General features: G+C 30.3%; 1 protein-coding gene across 2 annotated transcripts in view; it reads left to right on the top strand.

Moving 5' to 3' along the window:
* Positions 1 to 27281, top strand: part of LOC113378246 (GATA zinc finger domain-containing protein 14-like) — a 210353-nt gene that overhangs the window by 43239 nt on the left and 139833 nt on the right. The window contains exon 2 of one of the 2 annotated variants that reach the window (XR_003367161.1): positions 641 to 688. Coding sequence is in view for 1 of the 2 variants with exons in the window: in XM_026618774.1 (XP_026474559.1) it covers positions 744 to 2168 (1425 nt within the window). In the remaining variant the exon portion in view is untranslated. Of the gene's footprint in view, positions 1 to 640; positions 2249 to 27281 lie in introns of those variants that run through there. The other variant, XM_026618774.1, reaches the window with a different exon arrangement.

Raw genomic sequence — 27281 nt, 5'->3', positions numbered from 1 at the left:
ATATATATAAGATAATATTTAAAGAATGAGAAATTGGTTCACAGTCGGCGAAAAATGTGAAATTTGCATCAAACTCTACTGCGCAGTTATGAAACTATCAAACTAACATAAGATTTTAGAAATCATTTTAACATTATATAGTAATTTTATATGTAGTCTTTGCTAAACTTTCTGAATATCATTAAGTTATTATAAAGGTGACGCCTTACTATAACGAGTCACTGTGCGCGTTGACAAAGTTCATAGTATTTTTTGCATTGTTTCTTATGAACGAAGTTATATTGAAACTCAGTAAAATGATCACTAAACGAGTTTCTATAATAAAACTTTGAAACAAAATTTCATAAATTATAAATTTATATTTTAATGATCCGCTGTATTTTATGAAACTGCGACCAAGAGTTCAAATGTATAAGATTACGTTTAAGTTCATAATACAGAAAATTATTAATACAGTATTAGAGAACATTTTAAAAAGTAATTGTGACTTCAAATCCGGCATAAACTTAATTTATTAATAAAATAATTATTTTCATTTATTAATAAAATAATTAAATAATATTAGAACTATTCATATTTATTTGTTTCCTTATATTCAAGATCTATATTAGTGTTCTAATTGTATTTTACGATTTTTCAGATTGCAGATTCGCCTAACCAATCGAAGCTTCACTGATCTTTATAAAAGGTACGTGTGTTCGTACGTTGCACGTTGACTAACACTTCTAACATTAGAAACAAAAATGAGGTTTCTCCATTGTAACCGATGCATGAATCGTGTGAAACAAGGCGTTGTCAATCACCTAACAACGTGTCTTCATATGTTTTGTGACACATGCACTCAAGTACGGCCTGTTAAGGATCAATGTTTACTTTGTAAGGCTGTTTGTTCTTACACCATTCTCAATAAAGATTTGCCGACAGACATGAAAGCACTTTTCAGGGATCCATACGATCATCTGAAGGAATTTCAAAGAATCTATAGTTTCCAAAGTTTTCATCGCAAGAAGTGGCTAGAACATTGTAAGCAATGGTACCACTCGTATGAAATCGGTTTGCGCAAATTAAAAGAAGCTCGCGAGGAGGAGAAAAAGGTCGACTTAGAAATGGCCGCCATGCAACGTGAATTCACATACTTAAAATCATTAGTAGCCAAATATGAACAGAATGCAGTCAATGAGTCCCATCATAATATTACAGTTCCTTCAACACCTAGTAATATTAGTTTTGGTCAACGAATTTCTGTTTACGATAATTCTAAAAAAACAGAGTACAGAAATCCCAACACGATGAGTTCTAATGGCACTTTCGCCTCAAACAGTACACTGAACGCTTCCATGCGTCCAAATTTTACCAATTTAAGTACTAAAAACACCAGATTTTCACCATACCACAGCTTACAGGAACCGCCGCGTCCGCAATCCGCAAATCTTCCAATGACTAATCAGCGTTTTGGGCCTTCTTCCTCGGGCGCACCACATATGGTTTGTCAGAGGCCAATTCATAGTCTTTTAGATGTATCGCGATCATCGAATTTCTCGAAACCTTCAACAATTGATAGCCCATTTCAAAATCAACTTAAGGAGTTATCTATCAATAGAAATCATAATTTTAATTCTTTATTACAAACGAATAACACCACATCAAGACGAGATCAAATTAATCAACATAGGTCAAGTAAGTCTACTAGCGGATTAAGTGATAAATCCTCCATTAGAATGCATTGTAGATCTCCAGGTCGTGCATCTTCTCGTCCTCCTAGCAATTCCTCTTACATGCAGACCAATAATATAAATACATCAGTTTATCCGCCTAGTAATAGATCACAAATAGGTGCACAAATCAAAACAAGAACCGACGGATTAGAAATGCGGACTCCACAATCTGCTCTATTCAATAGGCTAGCCGCGGGATCTACATATTCAAATAATAGATCTCCATCGACTAGTAGTAGAATTTCCGATAGATGTCCCAATAGACCAATAATAGAACAACTTGATAGATCGCATAATAATGCATCGAATCATACATATGCGGATGAAATATCTCGTAGGAACAATAATGAGAGGCACTGGAGGCAGCATTCTAACAGATATCCGTTTTCGAAAAATAATAATGTTGTCCATCAACGTATTAGTGCTTCCCCTCTTTTAATCAGCCAGGAATAAAAAATAATAATGTTTATACTCATCAATTATGTAGTTCACAAATCTATTATTATATACTCAGCTATTCTATTCAAATGCTGTTGTTGAAATTATTAATTTTTACACTTTCATTTGTTGTAAATATTGTTATTCTGTATTTTTTTTCACTCATTCATTTTTATCGCTACATATTCTTACAGAACTTTATTAACATATATATTTATTTTATTCTTATAAATCTTGCTATATTGTATATAGTTTTTTACTTTTATGTGTTTTTGATAATTAATAAATATGGTTATCATTCTATCTTTTGTTTTGTTTATGGTTTGTTTTGCATGTGGTTCTTTCAATTGACTGCATTTATAATTCAATCTTTTTGTTTCTAGTGATAGACACACACACACACACACACACACACATATATATATATATATATATATATATATATTATGGTTACAAACAAGGAATTTAGATAAAAAACCAGAACAATTTTTTTTTTGAAAATCATTAATTTTATACGATTGACTTAATCGATCTTCATGTTTTCTGTGAGTTCGAATGATAAAAAAATATTAGTTCAAATGGTTCATTTCTTTTTTGTCGTTAATCATTGAAGTATTTTTGAAACACATTTAATTCTACACATTTCCTTATTTTAGAGAAATATTTTTCGCATTGTACTTAATTCAATTTGAATTTATGTAAAACTTTCAAAGTTATAACAAAAGTTTAGTTGTGATAAATTTCAAAAAAATATTTATTAGTAAATATTTAAAATGTTATATAACAAAATTATTACTATATATCTTAATATCACATCTTCATGCTACCTTTTTGAGATAAAATAACTAAAATATAAAATTACTGAACTTTTCAAGGTAAACTACAATAACAGCCTAATTGTTTATAATTAATACATCTTATATATTTTTACTCGTCATAACATATGTACATCCCCTGTGACTACTTGGTTAGTGATCTTCTACTTGTCATTTCCTTGATGTTAATGTCTCTTAAAGCTATTAGAACTGCAACTGCATCACATTGACCATTATTATTTTTTCATTCTTATTCCATGAATTTGAATTATTTTATCTATTGCTTTCTAAATGGCCAGAACCAGATGTCGTAGAACGAAACCGAATATATATACCATCATTACCTTTGCCCGACTCGTATTGCGACTGTGGCCGCTGCTGTTTCCAGTTGTCTTTACAATTCCAGTTTGCATCAATTTCAATATTATGTTATTGAAAAGACTCAACTTGATATCTAATTTTGTAATACTAATGCTTAGATCCAACTCATTATTTGCGACACAAGTTAACCAAACTTGTGCCACTATGAAAATTGACATAAGAATTGAAATAAAATACTTGTTTGATTTTGGTTCTCCAATAAGTCCAATAAAAACTCAATTTCATTTACAAAAATGCGTAATACAACATTTGGAGTTTTGTACCTATGAGAATAATAATGATTAATCGCGGAAAAAAGTATAACTAATTGTAAGGAAGAAAACAGTTTCGGTTTTATCAACAACTCGGTCAAACAAAAGTGCTTACTTATCGATTTAGTGATTTTTTTCTCTTCAAATCAAATCGAATAAATTGCTAAATTTTTAATAGCATTAAACGTGTTGGATAATGTGTGGAATTTAATTAATCATGCTGTTAATTGTATTGTTATTATTACATGATTGATAAAAAGTTATACAACTTTTACCCACCTTAAGGGAGTATTCTAGTGTAGAAATTCCAAAAAAATCGTTTTTTTGTTTTTTTTCATATTTTAAAAGCCGAATTATTCAAGAATGTGTGTACGAGGATTTTTCAAAATTTAAATTATATTTGAAAATACAGCTCTTTGACCATGATAATTCATTTCTGTTGCGAAACTTTAACACTTTCGACTCGGGGGTCGGACTGCCAGTCGGTACGCTGCGCTCGGAATATTATAGTGCTATACTTATCCCTCAACTCGGAATTTTTTCAAAATGTGGTTATATTGCTTTTAAATATAGTTATTATTATAATTAAATAGAAAATTTTGAAAACTAAAAAAAATTGCACTCAAAACCATGCTATATTGTTTAAAAATCATTTCTTCACAGATCTTTATTAGAATTCTGGGAATCATGAGCTGATAAATTAAGTTTGTTATATATTTATTTATAAAATTAATAAATCAATCAATAAATGAATGTAATAGTAAATTAATTTTTGAAAAATAAAAAAAATTAAATGTAAGTTTAGTTTGCGACGACTCGTCGCCGACACGATTTGCCGCCGGAGCGGCGGCATCCGAGCTTAACGGTAAAACATATCATGCCGCCGGAGCGGCGACATCCGAGCGCAACGGCAAAATGACTATGCCGCCGGAGCGGCGGCATCCGAGTCGAAAGGGTTAAACTTTAAACGCGTTTTTCTCAAAATTGTCTTTTTCAGTACGATGTCCACGATTTCTCGAGTTCTGTTGGACCGATTTACTTGAAATTTTCAGATAAACTTTATCGACATCTTTCTGGCATATACTAGCCTCATCCCCAAATTAAAATTTTAACTATCTTTAAACATTTTGAGAAAGTTCAAAAGTGGTAAGAAAATGGTCCTTTTTTCAAACAGTCGCCATTTTGTTAAAAAAAAAATTAACTTAATCCTAGTATATGCCATTGCGACATAATTCTAGATTGATAATCTTTTATATTTTTAATTTCGGATTACTAGAAGGGTTGCAATCGTGGATACAGTTACGTGCCAGTTTTTTTGAGACCCCCCACTTTAACAACTGCTAATTTTAATTTTTTTCCGCTTTTACTTTTTTTCTGTACTCTTATAACGTTGATAAATAAATTATAAAAACAATAATAGTAAAAAAAAATTAATGCCTTTTTTACGATCTATACTCTTGTAACGTTGATAAGCAAATTATAAAGCTAGTGGTGTACGGCATCGTGCCTTAATGCAAATTGCTAGAACTTCCCGTACCGTATCGAAATGTCGAGGAATATTAAATCTTTTCGAATAGATTATTATAAATACTGTAACGTTGCCTAATATTTATAAGAATTATATAATATTGCAAAGTTAAAATTATTTATTTAAAGTATATATAAGTGAGCTTTGGAATTTTAGCAAGAATTAAAATTAAAATCTGAATTATTTTTGAAAAAAAAAAATTTGAAAAAAAAAATCAAATAATTTTTTCCCCAAAATCAATTGTTTTGCTAACACAAGCAGAGAGTTTTTTGAATCTTTCAAATCGGATGCTTAGTTCTCTAAAAAAAACTGCAATTTTTTGTACATTTAGCTCCATATCTTCGAAACGGCTAGAGCTGCCTTCACCAAAAACTAATTACCACTTCTCCCCATCATTACGAATTGAATGTTTTCTGGATCTATGAATATGAAGCGGATACTTCGTTCTCTCAAAAACACGATTTTTATTTTCTACAATTTTTGCTCCGTATCTTTGTAAAGGCTGGAGCTGCCTTTGCCAAAAACTAATCAGCACATCTTCATATCAATAGGAATAGAATGTTTTTTGAACCATTCGAATCGGTTGATTCGTGCGCCTGAAAAAATGGACGAAAAATGTGGACATACAAAACACACACCCATACACTCACACACATACACACATCTATTTTTTTGAGGTGTGCTAAAATGTTCAGATACCACCTCCAATACGTGAAGATATGCAAAAATTTTCATTTTTGATTTTCGGCCCATTACTATAACTATCCTACGGGAATTTAAATAATATTAGTTAAAAAAATTTGATTGTCTTTTTTATGATTATTTAAAAATGACCAAAAATTCATGCCTCTACATTAGACACCCTCTTAACTGGGTTTATTAATTACTTGTCGAAGAGCGGTGGGGAATAATCTATCTGATTGATGCTATGAAGCCTTTCATTCGTCAAAATATGAAATCAAAGAGTAACAGATTGAAGTAAGTAAAAGATTGAATTGCCTCATGTTTTTCGTTATCATTGTAAATTTAGCACGCGATGTCGCGTACACCGGAATCATTTAGTCTGGTTTGAGGAGGTCAAACCGTCGTCATATTGATTTAGCCATTGCGGGATATACACGGCGGTTTCTCATTGATCTCACGGCCCATTGTGCGTACGCTGATCGTGAGTTTACTGAGCAGCTAACCTTCCGTCCGACAGGAGATAATTGGACAGCGCACGGCCTATGGGTCCATCCGTCCGTCTGCCTCTATGTAAACCACTTCATACGGAATAGCATCGGTTCAGATTTGTCAATCTCTAATTAAGAGCGTGATATGCTGCGGTGAAAAGCGAAAATTTCACCAAAACCAGATATCGTTGTGCATAAATGACCAATGTGCGGAATCGACGTTATCCTTTCAAAATTGATGCTATTGATAGACGTGAGACAGATGAGGTTGTTTTCTCTAGATCTTGGTATAATAATCGATGTGATAATATACAATGCGTACAATAATTGTTTTATGTTAAAAATATGTCAAAAGTTTTAAAAAAGCTTTTATTGCTCTTAATTATTTTAATCGTTTTACTTATTGTTATAGTATTGAATATTTAAACTAGTTAGTTTGGTATTTTGCCCTGAGGCAAGTTACATGAACTTCCCGATATGTTTATATAATCGACTTAACCAATAACAAATAAATTAATTTATGAGTCATTAAAAGTATTCCGAGTGGATTTATTACACATAATTGAAACTAATTATTTTTATAATTGAGCCAGTTTTTTATAGGACATTAATTGTTCAGTATGTTCATTAATACCAAGTACCTTATCGTTATACCAAGTAAATCGTCTAGTTTTAATTTTAACAAATGTCAAAAGAACTACTCAATATCTCAAACTTTGATGAATTTTAAAAATTAAACTACTTGTCGTAAGGCCGTAATATTTCAGTAAGTTCTATAAGACCATGATATATATCGCCAAAAAAAGTTCCTTGAAAATCGGCTTGAATTTTTTTCAACAGTTGATTAAAAGAAAACGGCTCGGTAGATTTTCGCATAAAACTAATCAGTATCATTCCCAACTAATATCTTTCGAACAGTTTTTGAATTTTTAAAATCGGAAATTATGGTAATTTGAACATTTGTCTACAAAGAAATGGATCAGTCGTCCATTGTCAATTCGATGACTAATTCAGTCATGAAATCAAATCATACAAGAGAAGGGCAAGTTTCACCTCCGTACACACCCGAGGAACGGTTGTGGCAGGAAAAAAATAGGTTAAAAAACAATAACTATAAACACCAAAATGGTTTATAACGACTCTTATTGTCAGAAATATGTAACCCAACAAAACATAATGATTTAAGAAAAGCTTATGAATATAATATAACAATATATAATAAAACAATTTTGAAAACAAGAATTGTTTGTGAAATCTTATGTTTTTTTTATTTATCGTATTTTTTCTTATATAAATTAGACTTTTCTTTATCTGTTTAAATTTCTCCCAAAAAGGACAGAAATACATGTGCCAACATATACATGTTGTCATAAAAAACTAATTGCTGGTAACTAACTACTAATGTTCAACTTACAGTAAAATCGTAAACAAAGTGATTTATTTGCATACAAATAACAGTTATTAATAAAAGAAAGCGAACAAAAAAATATTAACGTAGGGCGCTGACTCAATGCAATAATGGAAACCTATTCGAGTAAACATACTTTATTTTCCTCCCTTTGGACCCTATTTTCAAATCGGTATATTTATCTATTTATTTAGACCGAAAATATATTTTATAAGTTGTCAAAGGTATTTTTAGTTTTCCTTTATACAAATATTATTATTCCTACCGTTCAATAATAATTACATGATTTAGATGGATTATATGAAAATTAGACTCGATTTGATCCTCACAGAGCGCCTGAATTCAATATCAAATATTCTCACTATAATACGCTGAAAAATTGTCAGCTTTAAAATCTTATTTTTGGCTTCATATTACATTCCTTTGTTGTCCTACGTGTGTAGATGACGATAATTATTCCGTTGGATCGATAAAATTTTCGAGATAATTCGTTCGAAACTTCTTCAGAATTTGTTCTCTTTTGATAGCTCCGATTTAAATTTATGACCTTATTTTATATTTGGATATATTTAGTGTTTTATTTTGTTAGAATGACAGAACCTTTGCGTTTCATCAAGGCTGTTTATTATTTTCGGCGCCGCATGTAAAGGTCAAGGTGATATTGATGTTGTAAATCGGGTGGTAAACGCCGACGTCGGAGACTCGGCCGGATCAATATATTTATAGCAGTCTTTCAGAGTGAACATAAATATTAAAATCCATATATTTTATGCTGATCAGCATATATTTGCTCACACATACTCGCATGCATATTTGTATACATATTTTTAATTCATGTATAATCCGATTTGCTTATTGGTTTATATTCATTATTTCATATTAAGTTCGTATAACTCAATATATACATTATATAACATATTAGTCGACATTGTACATTATGTATGAAATCAAAATTAGTAGAAAAATCAAGTTACTTTTATTGGGTTTATTCTTGTGTTTACTTGAATAATCAATTTGATATTTTTTATGAAATAGAATACGTACGATATTTTTAATTAACAAATTATAATAAAATTCTTAATTTTAATATTTTGATTTTAATTCATTCCAATATTTCATTTTACATACATATATAATTAAATGTGATTACTACATTTCAAGTTTAAATTTCTTTAGTGAACTAGTCATTACTACAAATTGCAATATAAAAAAGTATGAAGTTTAATTCCAATATTCTCATTATGATTACGAAATGAATCTAGTCAAAGTCACGATTTGTGAAATTCAACGTTTTATTGTACGTTACTTTATTTTAAATGAATATAGGTTATATCATTAATCTAAATGAATATAAGCTATAAAATAAATTTGAATATATATATATATATATATATATATATACACACACATATATATATATATATATATATATATATATATATATATATATATATATGTAAGATATTGTAAGTTGTTACAGTAACAATTTTATATAACAACTTTCTGCAGTTAAAATTGAAAGTAAAATTTTCACGCGCTGTAAAACCTCTTTACCTCTTTCACCTCTTTACAAGTTTGAAGAAAAAATTGTTGCCAATGGTCTAAAGACCTTTATAGTAAAAGCTTAATATTAAGCTTAATATATAATTTCTTTAACAGTCAACTGATATTTACTTGAGAGGTGTAAGTTTAATGTATTTGTAAATAGTGCTTTGTAGCAGCTTCCTAAAGTGTGAAAATTTGTTTAAGCAACTGGCTTAATTATCTTGCCGTAGAGTAAGTTATAGTAGTCGCAAAAAATCCAAGATATTGCCTTTTTGTATATTTTTACATGACAAAGGTGTCTGAACATTTTAGCATACCTCAAATAAAACATACATCCTGTAATTGTATGGCCTGTATGTGTGCCATGTATGTTTGGGTACAATTTTTTCTCCACGATTTCGGGCGCACGGATCAACCGATTTGAATGATTCAAAAAGCATTCTATTACTATTGAAGGGAAGATGCGCTGATTAGTTTTTGATAAGAGTGGAGCAGCCGTTTCAATTCAGTCTTTAAGAAAACGATGCGGCCGTTTTTAGTGAATCAAAAAACATTCAACTTGTATTGACGGAATGAAAATTTTATTGCAATTTTTGGAAGGCAGGTTTAGCGGTTTCGGAGATACAGAGGAAAAATTCCAAGTACAAAAATTTAAATATGTAAGCTATGTATAAGTAAACATACATAAGTATATACTTTACTTCCATCGCCCCTGGGTAATCTGCAAGTATATTTGCATTACTTATGCTTGCAAATTACTACTGGATTCTACAAAGAAACGCTAATAGAGAGATAAAAAGCATTACAGAATTTTGTTGCAAAAGTCATTTAAAATGAGATGAGTCAGAAAACAACAGATATTATAAGATTTTAATTATCATGAAGAAGAATTACTACATCGGGGATGTTGTCGTTTTTTATTTTTTTCCGTTTTTTTTTAAGATTAATCTCCAATGTGACTTTAAATTTGTTTACATATGTCGCACACCACCCAACACAATTTTTTTTGTGGACCTATATTATTGATTATTTTTATTTTTTGAATGTTTAATTATGGTATGGAAAGTTCCAGCAATTAGCCTTGAGGCACAATGCCACTAGTTTAATATGAATAACTATACCGTTTATTGCAAAAATATTATCGTTTATTCGATATATTCAAATTTTCATGATTCTAGCAACCGATTTTATTAGTTTTTCCACCGATCATACCCCACCTATTTATTTATATCTCTTGATGGTCTCTTAATGAAATATGCTGTACGAGTGCGATTCGTGTATTCCTTTGAGGCATCTCTGGCCCACTCCGAAGAGCTTTCAGATAAAAGCGTAGATTGAGCATCCAGTGAGTGTTTTTACGGGGCTCGAATCATTTTTTCTGAAGTCATACAAATAATAGTAGTCGCTTTATTTGCTTTTGCATTTCTAATTCATTATAATGTGCTCCATTTCGCGTTGTAGGATTCCGCACCATTAACTTTTTTTTCGTCGTGTCGCAGATTAACGACCACTTGACGGAGCGCAGATCCCGATAAAAGATCACAGATTTCTTAATATGTCGCACTTTTTCTACGGAAAATGTTCGCTTGCTCCAATTCTCTCGGAAGCCAATCGTTCTTGACGTGAGAAGCTGAGAGATTTGAAATTCAAACACAAAAAATGATCGAAAATTGGCTACATTAACTCTTCCATTAGCGCTTTTGCGCATTCGGAAGCGCCACATGTAAAACGTAGTTTTTTATATCAGCTCAAGTAAAAAATATTTGATGTACTTTTTCAAAAATATTGTTTTTTAAATTTTGTCAAATTTTGTGATTAGATCGTCACAATTGCTGAAACTCAGTTAATAATTATGTCGATTATTTACACATATCAAAAAGTTTTTGCAACTTGCATCAAGGCAAAATACCACGTTTACCTAATTTATATATGCAACAAACCTTGTATTCGTATATTAAACTTACCGTGACAAAGCTGATTGCTTTACTACGCACATCTAATTGCAATGTCTGGTTTGTAGTATTGCAGTATGGTATAATAATTAAAATACTTCATTTTAATTGTCTGTTTGGATATAATAATTTTCGTTTGATATGCTTTACAATGAATTTCGCCACTGACGGTAATTGTTGAATATTGAATTTTTAATTAAATACAGTTAATTTTGATGGCATCACAAATTGAATGTTTTATAAAATAATATTTCGAAGCATCACTTTCACTCTAACTATTATTGATACGAGATCGTTGGTATCGGTATTTTGTGCAATATGAAATTGAACAGAAATGTAATTTATAATTCGAGTTGAGGAGCCAATAGCCGATTTAATATTGCAAATTAATTCAAAATTTAAAATTTTTATACTGTACTAGAACCTGATTGCTAATTGTGACTTGAAATACATATCGATGCTATGAAGGTGAAATAATATAATAACATATGTTTTTCCAATGTCTCATTTTTCCGTAGGGTAAATTACAGTAATGGGCCAAAAATCGAAAATAAATTTTTTTGCGTTTCTTCACGTTTTAAAGGTTTCTGAACATTTTGGCATACCTCAGAAAAAATGATGTGTGTGGTGCGTGTGTGTGTTTTGTGTGTCCGTATATTTTCGTTTATGTTTTCGGGCGCATAGATTAAACGATTTGAATGGTTCAAAAAACATTCGATTCCTATTGATAGGGAGATGTGCTTATTAGTTTTTGGCAACGGCAGGTCCAACGGTTACGGAGATACGAAGCAAAAGGTGCAGAAAATAGAAGATCGAGCTTTTGAGAGAACGGAGCATCCGATTTGGATGATCCAAGATACATTCAATATGTAATGATTGGGAGAAGTGGTGATTAGTTTTTGAGAAAACTAAGCATCCAAAAATAATTGATTTTGGAAGAAAAGATTTATTCCAATTTTTAAATTTTTTTTGTATATCAAAAATAATTCCGATTTAAATTTTAATTCTAGCTAAAGTTCGAAAGCTAACTTATATACTTTAAATAAATAATTTTAACTTTGCTATTCAGTTTATATAATTCTTATGAATATTAGACAATGTTAAAATATTTATAATAATCTATTTGAAAACATTTAATATTCCTCGAATTTTTCATTACAGTACGGGAAGTTTCAGCAAATTGCCTTACGGCACGATGCCATACACCACTAGATTAAATTTTACATTCATCTAAGCTATTTATGGAGATCAATATAGTCTATGAATGAATTTTGATCTAAAAATTGCAACGATTATATATTTATTCATATGATATTATTAATATTCGGATACTTAAGGAAATATCTCGGTATCCCCAGATGTCGTAAATTAATCTTTCCCAACAGTTATTTCATTGCAATTATTTTTCATCAATTCATTTCTGTCGCCATCGTTTCATATTATTATCATGCATAAAATTCTTATTAAATTTTATAATCCCGTCCTCTAATAAGCATGACACGCGCGCTGCAGAATGTGGGAGAGTATTAGGTTACATAGGGAATCCTATTTCAAAATTCCCATGATCTTTATTACTGCTAAATGTGATCTCATGTTTTTACGGAGACCAGGATTCGACGAAAAGGTCCTTGGGAGCAAATACGATACATAAATTGTGTTTAACGAAGCTGCTTGGTATGTTTTCAATGCGAATTCTGTGATAATTCTGAATGGTTGAATACGAGTGTCAATATAGAGGTCATCGTATAGACAGAGTATTCGATTTATAGAGGAATAGTTGTTCAATATTTAGTAAGCTGACCATACATCCCGGATTGGCCGGGACAGTTCCGGATTTTTCTAAAAGCAATATTTGTTCCGGATCGTCCCGGGTTTTCTAAAAGTATAAGTTTATTTTGAATCTTAGCAATTACTTGATAATAAACTACCCTTCAAATATGATATATGCAACATATATACTTATATGAAACAATACGTTCATTATCAATGAGAAAATTGGTATAGCAAAATTCGTGATGGGTTAATTTTGAACTTACACTTTTAATAATTTTTTATAAAAATTGGCATAAAACTATGAAAATAAACTTTTGACTGTACACAAGTGCTAATTTTTACTATTTTGTAAGTAAATTATGAAGAAAATTGAATAGAATTGTATATAGAGTTTAAAAGCGAAAAACCATATATATCGAAAAATATATAACATATAATATAACTTGTAATCGATTGTAACCATTCTGATTGAAACAAATTCTTTGTAGCTTTATTAATAGTATTTGTTATAGTATTTTATGAATATTATTTTAGGAAAACTACTTTCAGTCCCGGTTAAGTGAAAAACTTAACAAAATATCGTCAAATTATATTTAGTTAATTAGGTTAGGCACATATGATTTTCAGATACAGGAATCAAAATAAGATACTTTGCTGAAGAAACCATACCTTTAAAATTAATTCTGATGTCCCGTGCATTGACCCAAAGATTGGATTAAATTCTGAAAGATACTGTTTTGGCTCATTTAGAGCGCCCCAATAGTGTCCAAATGTATGACCGACCCCCACTAACTTTAAAGGCTTGGAGATATGGTTTCTTCAGCAAAGTATTTTATTTTGATCCCTAGTATCCAAAAATCATATGTGCCTGTGCTACTTATTTTAACCCATACAAATTGACCCGTCCTAATATATATATATATATATATATATATATATATATATATATATATAATATGAATACCCCGTTTTATACGAAAATTTTTTTAACGAAATTTAATTTTTATACGAAATTTTAAACATCAAATTTGCTTATATCTCAATAATGTTTTCATTGTTTCACTATTATTAAAATACAATACAAAATGTCTGCTGTTGTTACGAATTCTTACTAAATCTTGTTGGTTTATGGCTGTGATTGTGAAATATATAGATAAAATGGGAAAACCCCGTTTTATGATCAAAACTAAATTTTATATGTGTATAAGCTAGCTTGTTTGAAACCAAAAAAAGGAGCATAATTTTAATCAGTGTTCATATATAATTGATAGAGTAAATTTATTCACGGTGAGAAAATAACAGAATTATTTTTACAAATACAATTTATATACAATTTTATAGCTCGGCAATGTCTAAAGATAAAAATAAAAAGCTAGAGAGTAAAATAAAAGTTATATCTTTGCAAACCGAAATTGAAATTTTGAACTTTCACCGTAATAATGAAAGAATAATCGATGTTGCTAGCTTTTATTTTGTGAATGAAGCTATAATTTGTTAAAAGTGTTTGATATTAAATACAATAATATTTATTTTATTGCATTGCGTTCGTTTAGCACGGTTTTTCATATAAGAGTGAATTTTTCGAGTTACACTATTTTTTATGGAACTTATCTTTTGTGTAAATCGGGGGTAGGTCTATATATATATATATATATATATATATATGTATAAATCAATTAATCAGAAAATAATTTTCTATTTTATCATTTAACACAAGTTGTCTATATATGTATGTACTTATAGTTTACGTCAAAAATTTTGGTGAACCAAAGAAAATCTTCGACCAACACTTTGGTATCTTATCATCTCTACGTCTATTTGGATTAAGCTGCTCACTTGTAATCCCATTCGGAACATAAACCTTACAAATGTGCGACGTGCTTGTAAGTTGTAAGTTTGTCGGAGTTTGTCGCACGCGCCGCTGTGACCGAAAGCCACACTGCGAAATGGTAGCAGCGTGCCATCAACGATCTCTTTCGATTGCTCCCGAATTCAATGCTGAGGATCAAACTAGCCAAGCCTGTCTTCATTTTTCGCTTTTTTACATACATTTCAAATACGATCACATTTCAATTTCATTAAGGGAGATTTGTTTCTAGCTTATTGTGCAGGCAATGAGATCCCTCAATTTGTTTTGATTATACACTAGGATATTCGTACCCTCATGTTGTGAGATTTGCGCTAAATATATTGTGAAAATTATTGCTCCTACTCTTAAATGTAAAATGATCAATTACATCTAACAGTATGCTATTTTATAATTGAGTAAAAGGTACGGTTGTGTCAAGACACGATACTTACAGCCGTCATACAGCTAAACTATTTTGAGGACAGTTGTGAGTTGTGACACTAACCGCTTTCTTGTACAATTTGATTTTATGACTAATTCATCGTATTCAAAGACAGTATTTTAGTATTTCCACGTAAACAAATGTTCAAATTTCCATACAATTTACTTTTCTCCCTCTCTCTACTCTAATATGCATATTAATTTTTTAACTTCCCGTAGGGTAAGTTATTGTAATGGGCCGAAAATGGAAATTGAAAATTTTTACATTTCTCGACGTTTTGAAGGTTTCTGAATATTTTGGCATACCTCAGAAAAAATGGATGTGTGTGTGTATGTATGTATGGATACAAATTTCCAGTCATGTTTTCGGGCGCACGGATCAACCGATTTGAATGGTTCAAAAAACATTTGATTCCTATTGATAGGGAGAAGAGCTGATTAGTTTTTGGCAGAGGCAGGTCCAGCCGTTTCGGAGATATGGAGCAAAGAATGCAGAAAATAGAAATCGACTTTTTGAGAGAACGGAGTATCCGATTTGAATGATTTGATAAACATTCAATTAGTAATGATTGGGAGAAGCCATTTCGAAGATACGGAGCTAAATATGTAAAAAATGGCAGTTTTTGAGAGAACTAAGCGTCCGATTTAAATGATTCAAAGAATTTTCTGCTTGTCCTAACAAAATAATTGATTTTGGAAAAAAAATTGTTTCAACTTTTTTTTTTCAAAAAAAATATTTTTGTATATCGAAAATAATTCAGATGTTATTTTTAATTCTGACTATAGTTCTAATATACTTTAAACAAATAATTTCAACTTTGTAATTCAGTACAATATTAATAATAATCTATTTGAAAACATTAAATATTCCTCGAACATTTCGTTACGGTACGGGAAGTTCCAGCAATTTGCCTTAAAGCACGATGCCATACACCCCACTTTTTTATTTAATTTATTCTGATGCATATTAATTTAAACACTCCAATAAAAAATATGCCTTTAACAAACAATCGAATGAAGCAATAAATGTTCACAAACACTCGTTAAATAATAGAGCTTTTGGCCGGATTTGGCTCTGACGCGGACCTGGAATTGGACCTGGTTCCATTCAGAACCAAATTCCAACGGAATCGAATTCAGAATCGAGTAAGCAATACTACGCCTAAACTAATAAGCTTACTAGGAATTTAATAATAAGCAATATATGTCTAATTCTAATTTAAAATTCATAGAAGTTAAAGCGTGCTGCGTGCCACTGTACTAAATTAGGTATTAGTAGACTTCAATATGCGACTAAAAATTTTTCTGAAGCAATGCAAGAAGCATGAAATTTTAATATTATTAATTTTTTAATGTAAGTTGTTGAATTTCTAGAGAAGCGAAAGTGTATATCTTTACGTTACAAAATCTTCTTCGGATCATTTAGAAGTTATTTAGGTTATGTTAAAAACTTTTTGTTTAACAGTTTTTGTGTGATTTTGAATATTCAAAGACGATCGAAAGACATTTGTGTAAACTGTTGTCTATTTTCAATAATCTTATTCTTTATTTAAAAAAAAAATCAGATGTGTAAAAACATGCGATAGATCTCAATTTTTAACTTCCCTTAGGGCAAGTTATAGTAATCGCAAAAAAATCGAAAATGAAAATTTTTGCATTTCTCGACGTTTCAAAGGTTTCTGAATATTTTGGCATACCTTAGAAAAAATGGATGTATGTGTGTGTGTGTGTGTGTGTGTGTGTGTGTGTACGTGTGTGTATGTATGTGCGGATACAAATTTTCGTCGACGATTTCGGGAACACGGATCAACCGATTTGAATAATTCAAAAAACATTCGATTCGTATTGATAAGGAGACATGCTGATTAGTTTTTGGCCAAGGCAGGTCTAGCCGTTCCAAAGATACGGGGCAAAAAGTGCCAAAAACGGTAACTCAGTTTTTAAGAGAACGGAGCGTCCGATTTTAATAATTCAAAAAACATTTTACTTGTATTGACAAGGCGAAGAACCGATCAAATTTTCATAAAGGCAGGTCTAGCGGTTTCGGAGATCTAATGAAAAAAAGTAAAAAAAAATGCCATTTGGCGGTCAAAAATGATCATTAGACATATGCACATCAAATTATCAGATATTTTTTAGAGATTTTAACAATAAGTATAAATTTGGTTTACATTCCTTTGGGTTCCGTACCAATGTTTCCGCGTTAGACGGCGACGCGGCGCTTACGCGCTTTGATATTTCGTCTTTATGCAGTTAAAGCAGTACGATTGCTTTGAAAAAAAGTTTAGATCTTCCAAAATATGTCAAAATAAAGAAAAAAATTTTTTTTTTCAGAAATAAAGAAAAAAAAGTAATTTTTTGTCCAATTTATAGTTTCTCAAAAATCTTATTTTTTCGAAGTAAAATTTTTTCAAAAATGTTAATTGTTTTTAAAAAAATGATAATTTTTGGTACGGGAAGTTCCAGCAATTTGCCTTAAGGCACGATGCCTTAATTGCCTTAAGACAGAATTCCACTTACAGCTAGTTCTTAATAACACCGTAATCAAACGAGGAAGTGCCGTTTGTTTGAAATAAGTTTGAAACATAATTTTTGTCCACGTTTTCTCTCAGTGATCCGACTAACAAATTTGCAAGTTAGCTGTGGAGAATTGTGTTAATTTTTGGTAAAGCAATTGTTTTTGAAAATACTAGTAAAGAAACATTTAGTAACAGTTCTAAAAATTAAAGATGATTTATATTCTCGTTAATCAACTTGATTTTTTTCAGGTGCTTGATTCATGCTCTTAAATTGAGTTGGTTTTTAGAAAACCAAGTTGCTTATTGGAAAAATAAGATAGTGTTTTTCTTTTTTTATAATAACTTATATACTTTTTCGATCTAGCTGGGCCACTATTCCTTTAACCCTTTCGCTACGAGAGTGTTTTCTGCAGTAGTGCCGCTGCTGTACGGAACAACGCGTCCGTTAGTAGCGCAACTGGACAAATCAAACACAACGTTACATTTTAAGATATCTTTATCGTTATTAATAAAAATGTGTTGAATTAATAAAAATTACGCTTATAATGAACTAGAAATTACAATAAAAAACTAGAAGCAGAGACAAACACAACATGTCGTCCATGGACGACACCCGTGCACATGTCATGTTATGTAGGTGTCGTCTATGAACGACATTCATAGTGAAAGGGTTAAATTGCACATATCGATCCGTCGGTATGTGAAAGGCTACACACTCAATGCAGGTCGGCAACTTTATAACTTTTGCATTTTGCTACGGGATATTTATAAACGGGCGCGCATTTTCTTCGGAATTTGATTAAATTGTTCAATGTGATAGTTTCGCTTTATTGTTTCGTTCTAGCTTACGATATAGAAATAAAATAGGATACTGAGAAAAGTGTCGAATAGGCTAGAAAATAATATCGTAAATATAAAGACTAAACAAAGATAATATACATTAATTATTATTGGTATTGACGCACTAATAGTTAATATTTTTCTTATTTTTTCTCGTGATTTAATAGATCTTATGTTTGATAGATCAAAAAAGGGATATAAACGAATTGAATTTGCTAATATTGCATTTGCTATTTTATTATTTAGTACATTTCAAATATTTGCAGAACAAGTTTATTAGCGCTTGGGTTTTTGTCGGTTTTTAAGAACAAGTTTTAAAATTTTAGAAAAAATGAAATTTGTAAACTAATTTTTTGGTAGAAAATATCGGTTTCTAATGCGTGAATGATTGAAATATTTCATCAAGCAAAAAAATAAATGAAATATTTCAATTTGTATTAAAATTTTTGAAATATTAAATACAAGGTTTAATTATGTTAAAAACAGCTTAATCATTTTTTTTTTTTGTTAAAATTTTTGAATAAACATTTAAAACCGGCTCGAACTGTTTTTTTGGTAAAAAATTCTTATATGAATGGTCATATTCAGATCTAATTTTTGTGCCTCATATCATATTTTAATTTATATTGTAGCTTGTGATATTCTATTAATATCGTCATTAATTGCTTTTATTTTAGTGTATTAATATAACTCACGCCAAATGAGACAGCTGTTTTATAAAATCGTACCAGTATCAATATCTCTAAATAAACTTGAAAGCTAAACTTATAATAATGAGAGTATGTTGATTAATAAATAACATTTTTGCTTGTGAGCTATGCTAAGTTTTAGAAATATTTATTATAGTTCCATGTTGTATTATATACAATGCTTCTTCAGAGTCGTGGTTTTGAAGATTTTAGCGCATCATTGCTTTTAATGTAACTATTATTTTAATGTAACATGAATTATTGTCTAATGCATATTAAAATGTGTGTTTACAGAAATTACGTTTATTGAAATCACAAGGAATGCAAAAGGTATTTTCTTGATATGTAAATCGTTACGTGTGTTTTGGTGTTTATAACGTATTTGTATATTATGTTTTCGGCACAGTGGCTGAGATAGTTTGAAAGGTATTAAAAATATTCGAATAGGGTGTTGACTGTGCGCAGAGCCGAATGCTGCCGTTTCTGACTTGCAGATCAGACAGTATCTAATAAAACCGAGCATTCTGAAAGAAAAACTCTGCATTATATCAGAAGTTCAAAGTATTAGATTTTCGTAATTTTTTTAAGCTATAACATTTTTTAAAATTTTCGAAAAACTTTCGAGAAAATATCCAAGCTCGAAAGCGCCGCGTCGTTGTCCAACGGATAATCATTGGTATGGAATCCTAGAAAATGTAAACACAATTTATCCATATTTATAAAATATCTGATAATTTGAAGTGCATATGTCTAATGATCATTTTTGACCGCCAAATGGCAATATTGCATTTGCCAAAAATTAATCAGCACGTCTACCCATCAATATGAATCGAATGATTTTTGAATTATACAAGTCGTTCGATTCGTGTTCCCGAAATCGCCGAAGAAAATTTGTATCCGCACACACACATCATACATATATACACACATACACACATAAATGTTCAAAAACCTATGAAACGTAAAAGATATGCACAAATTTTTATTTAATTCAATTTTTGGTCGACTACTATAAATTACCCTATGGGAAGTTGAAAATGTGCAGTAAAGTTAAAGGAAAAAGTAAAAATAGAGGAGAAAGTTTTTGAAATGTCATAAAAATCAAATCTTATTAGGGCTAATCAGGGAGGGCTCTATTCTGATTACCAATTGTGATTTTATATTAATTAATGTGTTAAAACATCGCATCATTAGTTTAGATAATATACTTTTGGTAGATGCATCATTAGTTTTTTAGATAATATAATTTTTGTAGTTGATAGATGACCACAACTAAAACGGTATTTTATTAAGGGGCGCAACTAAAAACCGCCTAAAAAAGGTGATTTTTGGGAATTTATATTAAAAAAAAAACTACTTTATCAATAACTTCAAAATTTTAGGAATATATTTATACACGTTTTAAGAATACATAGTAAAATCTTTGAAGAAAAAAATTAAATATTTTTTAGGTTATCGTCCATCTCCAACGGCGCGACAAAAAAGGTCCTTCACTGCTGCAGTGATTCCGGCCTTCTACGTGGGTGAAATTAAAAAAAATCTCGTTAAACTAGATAATATTGTTTGTAAAATGAACTACAATAAAGAAAAAAAATCAAAAATTGCAAAATGACGGCGTTTTAAAAAAAAGTCGAATTTTACCCAAAATTTTGGTCGTTTTTGGACTGCCAAAATTCGACTTTTGATCCTATAAAAAAATCGATAGTTCATTTTACGGAGAACTATACATAGAACATGTAAAAAAACTTTGATAGTGATCGGATCATTTGTTTTTGAGTAATCGCTGCAGCAAATTCGGAAAATGCTGTTTCGAGAAAAAAGCGTTTAAAGATAATGATCGTTATACTATATACTATATATACTATTAAAATGGCTGTGACTCAAAAACTATTTAAAATATCGATTTAAAGTTTTGGTATTTTATTTTTAAATGTATAGCCTATCGAAATATGGAAAAATTCAAAATTCGATTTTTTGAAAATTTCACACTAGTTGTGCCCCTTAATCGACGCTGCTATTTCTCTTCTATTTCGTCATTGAATCAAAATTTTCTAGTCAGTGGCAGTGTGGCGGTCATTGCATGTAATGTGCGCCGTGCGCTCGATATATCGCAAAATGAACACGCGATGCAGAACATCGGCACATCGCCACATCGCTAACAGTGCGGTGGCTTGGGCGGTCGAGGGCGGTCGCGAGCGGTCGCGGGCGGTCGCGGGTGCTTTTTGTTGGCGGCTACGGCGGGTTCACTCACCTGCAATCGTAAATGGGGTCACAGATTCTCTTGGCGTTAACGTGTGCAGGTGCAGGCTAGCACGACACGCAAACGTCTTTCGCCCAACGATTTACCCGAGAAATATAACTTTAGTTCATATTTACTAAAATCGATAGGAGAGTAGTTACTGATGTTTCTACTGAATTTGTTGCATTCATTTCATATGAAAATTAAATTTATCTCGTTTCCAATATTATAGTAAACTATTTGTTTCAATCTGGATGTAAGTCCAATGTAACATTTAAGTTTTATTAACTTTCCGTAGGGTAGTTATAGTAACGAGCCAAAAATTTAAAATGGAAATTTTTGCATTTCTCGACGTTTTGAAGGTTTCTGAACATTTTGACATACCTCACAAAAAATGGATGTGTGTTTATGTATGTATGGATACAATTTTTCGTCCACGTTTTCGGGCGCACGCATCCACCGGTTTGAACGGTTCAAAAAACATTCGATCTCTATTGATAGTGAGATGTGCTGATTAGTTTTTGGCAAAGGCAGGTTCAGCCGTTTCGGAGACACGGAGCAAAGAATGCAGAAAACGTAATTCAGAAATATCATCATCAAGAACAAAGTCATATTGAATTTAAATTTTACTTCTAAGTTTTTTAGAAATTGATTTTAGACTTACTTAAAAACAAAAACAAAATAAAAAAACAACAAAAATTTTGTTTCGAATTTTCCAATAATAGTATATTATTCCAAATGATATAGTTTTAACTTTTAGTGCGCCAGTCCGCTTATATATAAATTTTCAAGTTTATAAGTTCAGTTCTGTTCGCAACTAAGAAATATCTCTCATTTTTCTCATGAATCATATCAGCTACAAAATTTTAATTAACTGCGAATTCAAAATAATAAATTCTTGATTAACGAACAATTGTACCTGTTACATAATTATCAGAACAGTACTTTTTTAAAATGTTTGTTAATTTTTTTTAGATCATAGATATTGGCTATTAAATGCCATCAAACAATGATAAATATTATTAGAATAAATAGGCTGAATAATAAAATTATGTGAATGTTCAAGAACTATTCTCATTGTTTTCTTTTCTATACTTACTTATTTCGTCATACACAATAACGAATTTTACGGAACGATATCTTTTAATACTAATATTATTTAACCATTATAAACCATTAATTATTTACTCTATGCTTGCAAAAGTTTTTAGAGAAGACTGGGTACGGTTGTGCCAAGGTACGGTAGTGAGAGTCGTTATAATAGTTAGACTATTGAAGATAAAGTATGTTTGTCCGAACAAGTTTCCTTCAATTTAGTTTCAGCTAACTGGTAAATTAACAAAATTATGGACGATGAAAAAAAGTGGCACAACCGTACCCAGTCTTTCCGCTATAGTGATTATATAATATTTATATACCATATTTTTTTATCGTTGTTAAGTTTTAATATTTGGTAGCGTATATATGTATATGTATATATACATACATACATACATACAATACAATACCCAAGGGCTCAAATGGTTCCAAATTGATAAAAAACAATTCTCTGAAAGTTTTAGCTTTTAATATTAACTTTTAGATAGATCAATTCTACCAAACTTCGTATGGAAATACCAATAACCAAACATTTGCATATATATAAATCAGGAAAATAGTCAAATGTAATTCTATAAAATATTTCCCCGTTCGTTGTTTAATTTCTGATAAATCCGCTAAAACGTATCTTTAACGTAATTTTCTTCATGAATTATATCGATATTTATTCAGCATCCCGCACAGTTAGCACATTGCTCGTGAAATAAACCTGTTCGAGTATAATATATAGTTGCTTGGCAGTTGTACAATTAACAGCAACTGTTATGAATAAGGGTTTAATTAAAATGTATCTGAAACTCCACCCGAATTTTGCGAATTCCATGAAATGAAATTGTATTTGGTATTTGACTCTGTTTCTGTTCTAAGACGCCTTGGAATCTGGTGCTGTGAATATTGGCAAGCCGTCGGTGATTGTTTCAAATGCATCGAGGTAAATTGAGTTCAAAGCATTCGACAATAATTTGCTAAAGTCAGAGTTTTTATTGATATATTGTGATTGTTGATGTGAATAACTTTGTTTGCTGTTTTTCAACCTTTATTTTTTTGATATTGGAGAAGAAAACTCAACACAGTTTTTGCAAGAAAATAGAACATGATTTTTTTTAAATGCATATTCAGCCTATATGTGCTTACCGGTTGAGTTTAGTCCTGACGTCTTGTGGGCCCCAATTATACCATTTGTTCGACAAAATTATTTCATGAAAGTCCTACAAATAAATTTTAACTTTCTACATCATCATTTATTTGGCATAGATTTCAAGTAAGCGAAGGTGCAAAAGATGTATCTACGTTACCATACTCCAAAAAGCATACAAAAACTACAGCAAAATAGTTGAATAATGTTTAATACTAAATTTCAAAAAAAAAAACGATCGACTTTCAAGCGATTAAATGAATCAAAAGATCGGCGTTTTGGAGGATTTCGAAAACAAAACTTGAAAACCGTTTTATACCATATAAGAGTTAATCTAATGCCTACATACGAATTTGTAATGGGTTTTCTTTAAACCGTAAGCTCTTTCAAAAAGATACTTTATTTCTGTTGGATAAAATCTTCAAATAGTAGAGTTTAAAATAAGGGAATATTGACCGTTGAACTAGAAACTCCAACAGTCTACAATTTAGTTAAACATCATGAGTACAAATGTTCCAGTAAAACAATCATGGATTCAACTAACAACTGATGAATCAGAAAGTGTGCAATATGCTAAACTCAAAATATGACAAATGTAAAACAATATGGATATAAACGATGAATAATTTCATAACATAAAACGGTACGATTTTGTTCTTATTAATGTAGGTACATAGTCTGATATTCATATTAATCCATGTCTCCTAATAATAATCTTTTACATTTCATGTAATTCATGTTTCTAACGAGACTTAAATTTTGTTTTCCATATGCAATGCATCAAGACAATGTAAAAATATGAAAGTTGCAGTTTGAGCGCTTTAAAATGTCATTACAAGGTATCATAAAACTTTTTCTGCATTACGTCTAAAAGTTTTCTTCTAGAAAAATATTCCGACGAAAGGATTTTTGTTAACAATTTTATTTAGTTTTTAAGATAATTCCAGTTAAAGCAGTATATATATATATATATATATATATATATATATATATATATATATATATATTAAATATTATTTGGGGTAATTGTGGTGTTTTTTTACTGTGATTTTGAAAATGTTATTCACGGTTACGGTTCCAAAATTTAAATGAACAAAATTAGTAAAATACTATTTGTCAAATTTTACAATTCTTTTTTTATACAAGGAAGACATTTTATATTTTCCAAAACCAAAATATTGCGAAGACTTTTGCCATTATAAATTTATAGAAATTTATTTCGTCAAAATGAATTATATAATAGTTTAAAAGTACGATTTTTATGATATGCTAAATTAAACGATTGGGTCTATGTGACAAATAAAAAAAATTAAGTAACTTTATCCTTGATGTATAAATATTTTCTCGAACAAAATGCACTATATTTTAATTCCTCCTTTTAGATTCATTGCTATGCAACAACTACAGTCGATAATATACGCTCAGCATAGTGCTTAAAATATGCAACCCGTCGATCGGAAAATTTCAATACTCAATTTAAGGTTTGATTGAACTGTAATCACGCACGGCCGATGAAAAATGCAAATGTTAAATAAATGGAAATATATTTATTAAAACTGTGCTAACTAGCTGTAAGTGGAATTCTGTCTTAAGGCAATTAAGGCATCGTGCCTTAAGGCAAATTGCTGGAACTTCCCGTACCAAAAATTATTATTTTTTTAAAAACGATTAACATTTTTGAAAAAAATTTACTTTGAAAAAATAAGATTTTTGAGAAACTATAAATTGGACAAAAAATTACTTTTTTTTGAAAAAAAAATTTTTTTTTTTTTAAATTTTTTTTTTAATTTTTTTTTTTGAAAAAAATTTTTTTTTCTTTATTTTGACATATTGTGGAAGATCTGAACTTTTTTTTTCAAAGCAATCGTACTGCTTTAAATGCATAGGGACAAAATATAAAGCGCGTAAGCGCCGCGTCGCTGTCTAACGCATAAGCATTGGTACGGAACCCATAGGAATGTTAACAAAATGTATACTGATTGTTAAAATCTCTATAAAATATCTGATAATTTGATGTGCATATGTCTAATGATCATTTTTGACCACCAAATGGCTCATTTTTTTACTTTTTCCTCCATATCTCCGAAACCGCTAGACCTACCATCATGAAAATTTTATCGATTCTTCATCTTGTCAATACAAGTAAAATGTTTTTTGAATTATTCAAATCGAACGCTCCGTTCTCTTAAAAACTGAGTTACTGTTTTCGGCACTTTTTGCCCCGTATCTTCGAAACGGCTAGAGCTGCCTTCGCCAAAAACTAATCAGCACGTCTCCTTATCAATACGAATTGAATGTTTTTTGAATTATTCAAATCGGTTGATCCGTGTTCCCGAAATCGTCGACGAAAATTTGTATCCGCACATACATACACACACATACATACATACATACATACATCATACATACATACATACATACATACACACACACACACACACACACACACACATACATCCATTTTTTCTAAGGTATGCCAAAATATTCAGAAACCTCTTAAACGTAAAGATATATAAAAATTTTCATTTTTGATTTTTTTGCGATTACTATAACTTACCCTACGGGAAGTTAAAAATATGTTATTAACGGTGATTCCCATGAAAATAAATATTATGAGTTTCGCGCGGAAAATATTAGCATCAATAAATTATTTAAATATTTTGTGGTCGTGTTTCAAAATAACTGAATAATAATTAAGTGTTTTTAATTTATAATTAATTTAAAAAAATTAATTGAAAGTTATTGGGCTTTTGGTAAAGATCCGCTGGCACATGTTTTTGTAATTGACTGTTCTAAAAAAAATCGATAACTTAGAAAAAATGAAAAAATACTATAAAAAGGGGTAACTCAGTTTTAGAGAGCCGGAGCGTCCGGTTTCGATTAATTCTAAAAGCATTTTACTTGTAAACTTTTCTATGGGTTTCGGAGATCGAATGAAAAAAGTAAAGAATTGCCATTTTGGGGTCAAAATTATCATTAGACACATGTATGTCATATTATCAGGTATTTTATAGAGATTTTAATAATTATAAATTTGGTTCACATTTATATGGGTTCTGTATCAATATCGCGCTTTCCTATATTTTTTTCTAAAAAAACTTACGCAGCACGGAAAAAAGTTCAATTTTTTTTTTTTAAAAAAAAACTAAATATAAAAATAAATCAAATTTTTCAAAAACGTCGAATTTAAAGAAAAAAATTAAAAAATCTCACTTTATCAAAGTTTTCATAAAAATTTAAAGCTATTAAAAAAAATAATTTTTGGTGCGGGAAGTTCCAGCAATTTGGCTTCAAAGCACGACGCCATGCACCACTAGTTTATTTTTATTTCTATCAAAACGTATAAACTTGTTACTTCTTCGACCATTATTCAAAATTGTCCAACTATTCAGCTTATAGATTTGCTGTGAACTTTCTAGTTTATTTCCCAAATATTCATTACTAGTACATTATCCAAATATGAGTATTTCCGCGACAACTTTCCTCGTGACAG

Source organism: Ctenocephalides felis, unplaced genomic scaffold (genome assembly GCF_003426905.1).
Source record: "Ctenocephalides felis isolate EL2017-DRISC unplaced genomic scaffold, ASM342690v1 CF-g0.4_SCAFFOLD_01886, whole genome shotgun sequence".
NCBI lineage: Eukaryota > Metazoa > Arthropoda > Insecta > Siphonaptera > Pulicidae > Ctenocephalides > Ctenocephalides felis.
This window is presented reverse-complemented; position numbering and strand designations above follow the sequence as displayed.